The sequence below is a fragment of the Barbatula barbatula genome, assembly GCF_947034865.1.
Source record: "Barbatula barbatula genome assembly, chromosome: 25".
NCBI lineage: Eukaryota > Metazoa > Chordata > Actinopteri > Cypriniformes > Nemacheilidae > Barbatula > Barbatula barbatula.
In genome coordinates this window covers 7,562,497-7,568,265 of record NC_136788.1, presented here as the reverse complement: position 1 = coordinate 7,568,265, position 5,769 = coordinate 7,562,497, and the positions used below count along the sequence as shown (strand labels likewise).

The following is a 5,769-nucleotide window of genomic DNA, read 5'->3' as shown; positions in this document are numbered from 1 at the left end:
CTTTATTTATTTTGAGAAATGTTTCAGTGGTTGTGTGTCCATGCAATGGAAGTCAATCGGGTCCGGTGTTATTTGATTACCAACATTCTTCAAAATATCTTCCTTTGTGTTCTGCAGAAGAAAGGACGTCATAGAGGTTTGGAATGACATGATAGTGAATAAATGATGAAATATATTGCGTTTTTGGGTGAACTACCCCTTTAAATATAGATGCGTTGTTCCGCTTGTACATTTAATAACAAGAAAGTGTCCAAACAGTATTTTTTGGTAACACTTTAGCATAGGGATACATTCTCACTATTAAGGTCTTTATTAGCAAACATATTATTAGAGTATTGGTTGTTTATTAATACTTAAAAAGCCCATAGTCTGCATGACCATACACTACAACCCAATAACTAAACCTAACAACTATCAAATTAACTATTAAGTCATAAACAGTTAATGGTTTGTTAATAGCGAGAATCGGACCTTATAATAAAGTGTGACCTTTGTTTCACTTAGACATGTAAGCAAATATCTTTTATTTTTTATTTAGAAACCTGATACAAAACATATTCATAAGCGGTTTGTGTCTCACGTTACATTTGCAATAAGATTTACTTGAAAATGTGTGGCCGTATCTAAAGATCTTACAGGAAAGACCTTGTCAACACTTTGTCAAATCAATTATCAGTCGGCACTTTGAGAATAACTTTAAATGTTACAAATTCCTTTAGAAAAATAGTCAGGTTATTTTTACCCACGCAGCCTTTAAACTGGAGTATGGCCATAAGAAACTCCCAAAAGCCTTTAGAATTACAGACGGTACAATATACACAAACATTACACATTAAACAAAACAGATGACTGGAGCTGGATTTTTATTTATTCAGTGGTCACATACATGTCACATTAAGAGTCCTATTCGTCCATCTGATTGGCTCTTTCTATACTTTGTTTGGTCACAGGTAAAGAATGCAAAGTATGACTCAGGTGTGGTCTCAATTCCAAACATACATCTTTACTGTAAATCTATTCAGATAAGAAATAATGAGAGTTATCAGACGTGCTCATGAGATCAGTTTACGGGAAAATCATCATGGCTTTACCACAGTTTTGAGAAATGACTCCCTCTAGTTTTGTGTTCCTACAATGGAAGTCAATGTTGTTTGTCTACCAACATTCTTCAAATAATATATTTTTTGTGTTCTGCTGAAAAAGAAAGCTATACAGGTTTGAAATGACATGAAGGTGAATAAATGGTGTCGGAATTGTCATTTTTGCGTGAGCTATTCATTTAAGTGACGCGTAGTGTCATATCCCGGAGTTTTGAATGATATTGTCTGACATGATTTTGTTTGAACAGAATGAGATTAAATTAAAAGAATGAGATTTACCATTTCAGATACATTCCTTGTCATATCCTGTTACTAAGCACTATACAAAGATGTTTAATCTATCACAATTCAGAAATGATTCATAAGAGCATGTAAATGTGTGACGTTAAGGATCAAACAAGTGGCCCGGTGGGAGAGGCTTATCTTTTAGATATGGGACATTTCCGCTCTGATCCCTACCCTGAGTATACACGCTCTCCAGTTCCACTTAGAAATGTGAAATCTCGGACCGCCTCCACAAATGCGTTTATCCGAGGCACATAAAGTAAACGCTGTCGATTCCATTGTGTCTCTGTTTATACTGCCCTAGATTCAGTAGAGGCGGAAATATTGCTAAACAATATTTGCCATTTGTAATGAAAAATTTAATACATACAAATAAAACACATATTTGTATTGCAATACATCTGTGTCCTATATACAGTGGTATACAGTAGTTGTATTAAAGTCCCAGTGAAATAAAAAATTACAATGCCTATTTTTTCATGAAATATTGCTGTAAGTAGTTTATCAATGTGGGTCATTCTCTTTTAAAAATGTATGTGCCCTCATAATCGTCCGTTAAAATCTGAAAATGCACTTCTGTCGTGTAGTGACTATCATCTTAAATGACGCATGTTAGATGGCCAGGGAGGAGCATCCGTTAAACCCCCCTCCCTTCAAATCTCAATCTGCTACCAGTTCCATTTCAAAATGCAACGGCTGTTTTTATATATCCAATCAAATCACAAAGACGAAAGTTACGGACATTATTTTCTTCTTTGAAATTCCATATCACTCGGAAATGCGGAATTAAAAACGCTCGCAATCGGTTCACAGGGACTTTAAATAATAGGTAATGGTGAATATAGTTACCCAGTTGTGTGTTGTGGCTAACATGGTGACTTTCTTTAAAATATGGCATTGTTTCTCATATCTTATTGCTCTGCAACATAAAATATGCTTTATAACATATTTTTTTTACCATTATCAGTCAAATTAATAGATTTATAAAACGGTCAGTTATAATCCTTGATTCTGATTGGTTTAGCCGAGTTCTAAGGCGTCATAAAATACCCCTGCTTTATAACTGCTGACCACATAGCTTAAATATCACTTTATTTACTTTATTTTATGAAATCTTGCTACGCCTATGGAAGAACCGTATTATAAAAGCAATAAGCCCAGAGAAAGAAGTGGGTTACAAGTGCATTTTATAACAGCTAAAGGGATTTAGGCGTGTAAGTGCTGTGAAAACATAGGCTGTTCTGGGATGGTTTGGGTTTAAGGAAAGGGTCAGGATTTTATGTGCAATAGTTTATGCTAACACTGAATACATACAGCTCAAGTCTTAAAAGAAAAAAAGTTTGATTTCACGTTTCAATATGATGTAAATTGTTAACATCACCTCAGTGAATATTTGAGAATGTTCTTTACATTGGATCTGAAAAAATTTGCTTATTATCATGTTTAATAATAGATTATAACAGACTTTAATGTTAAGTACGTAAAGTATATAGATTTTTTTTAAATGGACATCATCACCACAATACCAACATCTAAAATGTTTCTGTAAACACTATACGAAACTCATACAAAGAATTTAATAAACGTATATTTTTAGTATAAATCTTCTGTAACATCAGTACCGTCTTTTGACTATGACTCATAAACTGTAAACCAGAGATAAGGTGCTATAAATAGCTATGACATGTGCTGGCTTTATGCTACAGTGTCATAAACGTATACGGAGATGTTCAGTTATCCGGATACGGCCTGATCTCCAAGCCCCACAAGAGAAACAAACTGAAACCGAGCCAGCAAGTCTGTCAGGAGCTCATATGTGAGGGGTGAATTAGTGAGACACATTTGTCGTCTGGAAGAGGCTCTAGTGCTGCTTCTTAGATCAGTGTGTCCCTTTGATCAAGATTGAAGCCGGATACGACTTCAAAGCATTGACCGCTCAATTATGTAAAGCTGTGTGACACCGGAGAGAGAACTTCACTTTTCTTACTTACAGTGCTAACAGCACTGATCAGTGATATGTTTGCACTTGTTATCAGAGATTGTGAACTTAAGGTTTTAAGAGTTTTATGTATTTTAGAAATATGGTTCGAATTACAGGAAAAGAGTGTAAATTTACAAGAATACAAATGTAATTTTACGGGAAAACTGTTATTTTTAGGGTACATTTTTACAGTCTACTTTTGAAACACAGTCAAAACGGCAAACTACTCAAAAGACTGCAAACAATTGACAAGAAAACTGGTTAAAACATGTATTTTTACAGGAATTGGTTTATTTTAAGGATTTAAAAAAAATCAATATTTTAACTTTCCTGAATTGAAACACAATATAATTTAAGCAATTGACAATTAAATTAGTGTTAATCACCTGCTTTTATTGCTGTTGGAACAGAATGACACAATTTTATAGCATGTGATGATAATCGGCTTCCTGTAATCATATGATTTATCGTCAGGTTGATAAGTTAGCGGTGTGTATTGTACTCGGGGTGGATCATAGATTGGATAATCTCCTCTTCACCCACGCCTGTTCACAGGGGCAAACTTAACGCCTCAGTAAAAAAGTTCAACAAAAGGAGTCGACGCAACATTATCCTACTCCCACCATATTTCAAACTAATAAATGATATGATACATTTCTTTAGGCATCTTTCAGGTGACGGGCGTGGCATTCACGCAACACTAGCTCAACGGCATACAACAGCTCTATTCAGCTTTTATCATCTGACAGAATGACGCCACATTTTTCAACGAAGTCACTTTCACAAGAAGGGACTTTCCACTCCCTCAAGAAATGCCGGGCCTCACCTCGGAAATATGCTACTGAAACCATCCTGAAAATGTCAGGCTACATTAAGTCACCATGACCAAGTTTCATTCAAACTTCTGTGTCATTTTTGTATAAAAACTATAACAGCACAACAAAAAGCAATCCAAGCAATTTTGATGACATCCTCAAAATGAAGACAACCACTTAAGCTTAGTTTTTATGAAAATTTATTTAAATAAATACATAATGAAATAACTTAATACACCATCGGTATTCGCAGCATTCCTTTGGAAAAATAAATAGAGAAATTTACAAGTATGTATCCAAAGCCTCGTCGACTCGCATGGAGGCGGTTGAGAAAGTTCAAGAATTCAGTTCCTTTCGTGGGTTTCCTCATTGAAATTATTTCAGGTTTCCAAAGAGCTTCAGGGAGTGTTTTAAGGACTGTCCATTCCTCGAGCACATGGGCCGTTTCCAGACATGCCGACATTGTCCTTGCTTTGGTCCAAGCTTCTCTCCACATTCAGTCAGCTTTATCTCTGAGCAGAGCAAAAGAGAATCCGAATAAGCATTTGGATTTGTATATTTTCATCATATACCAAATGTGTATGGCATCAAAAGACAACACTTTAATTTGTCAAAAAGCATAAATTAAACCGATTATTATTAAGGGGATGTTAGCCATGTTAGTGTAGTAACCACGACAGATTTATTACAATTGTAAATATTCTTTATAACTTGTTTTGTTAACCGTGGCTAAATAATGGCTCTCGTGTTAAAAACAACTTGGTTACTTTCATAGTTAAACCACATTTAATTTTCACATTTCTTACCATGTATGGCTTGGATGAACATCTCACGGTGCTCTGGCTTTGCATCTGTCCTGCTTTCCCAGAGACGTGTTCTCAATTTCCTGCCGTGTTTTAAAGTCCTGAATGGCTTTTCTGTTCTGGAAGTCAATAAGAGCCATAGTAATGACCGCATTCCAGCAGTTCTCCTCTCCGGGGCACCTGAAGTCGATCTCCTTATCATCCGTGGTCACGATGGTGAAGTACACGAACTTTCCAGTGCGCTCCACGCAGTCCACCTTCTTAATGGACTGAAGCTTGAGCGCTTTGCTCTTGCTCTTCTTCTGGATATCGGTGTAGATGTTCAGGCTGTCCGTGGTGAGGACGCACGTCTTTCTCTTCCAGAACTGGAGGAGACTGTCGCTTCTCTTCTCCAGCTCTCCTTCCTTCAGGATTTGGGAAATCTCGGAGCCCGTCATGTTGGCTTTGTGTGGGGAAAAACAGGAACGCGAGTGTCCGAGAGCTTCGTTTAATCTCTTTTGGAGTCTCCGGGTGATACCGCGCTTCTTCATGCGTGCGTAAAGGTCCAGGCCGATCTGATCGGACGCGCGGCGAGGGCAGAGTTATATGACGCGCGCCGCGCCCGCCCCGCCTGACGTCATGTCAAATAAAGTGTGGCTTGAGTGAGTGATGGAGGAGTGGGCGGATGTTCGTGTAGGAAACTTTAACACCTCTAACATGCCAGAACTCCTCTCCGAAACATTTGCAGTGATTTATATATTTAAAGTGTATCCACTTTAATATTGGCGTCAAAAGTTTGCTACACC

At 37.1% G+C, this 5,769-nt stretch overlaps 1 protein-coding gene across 1 annotated transcript; it reads right to left on the bottom strand.

Moving 5' to 3' along the window:
* Positions 1-3,645: 3,645 nt before the first annotated feature.
* phlda2 (pleckstrin homology-like domain, family A, member 2) lies at positions 3,646-5,534 on the bottom strand. Its single transcript, XM_079449512.1, has 2 exons — positions 4,988-5,534; positions 3,646-4,693 (listed from the first exon to the last, which is right to left on the bottom strand). The coding sequence occupies exon 1, from the start codon at positions 5,512-5,514 to the stop codon at positions 5,011-5,013; it is 504 nt and encodes a 167-aa protein (XP_079305638.1). The 5' UTR covers positions 5,515-5,534; the 3' UTR covers positions 3,646-4,693; positions 4,988-5,010.
* Positions 5,535-5,769: the final 235 nt, after the last annotated feature.

Bases quoted from the DNA above. Each gene is read 5' to 3' on its own strand.
- phlda2 (XM_079449512.1), bottom strand. From the start codon at position 5,514: ATGAAGAAGCGCGGTATCACCCGGAGACTCCAAAAGAGATTAAACGAA.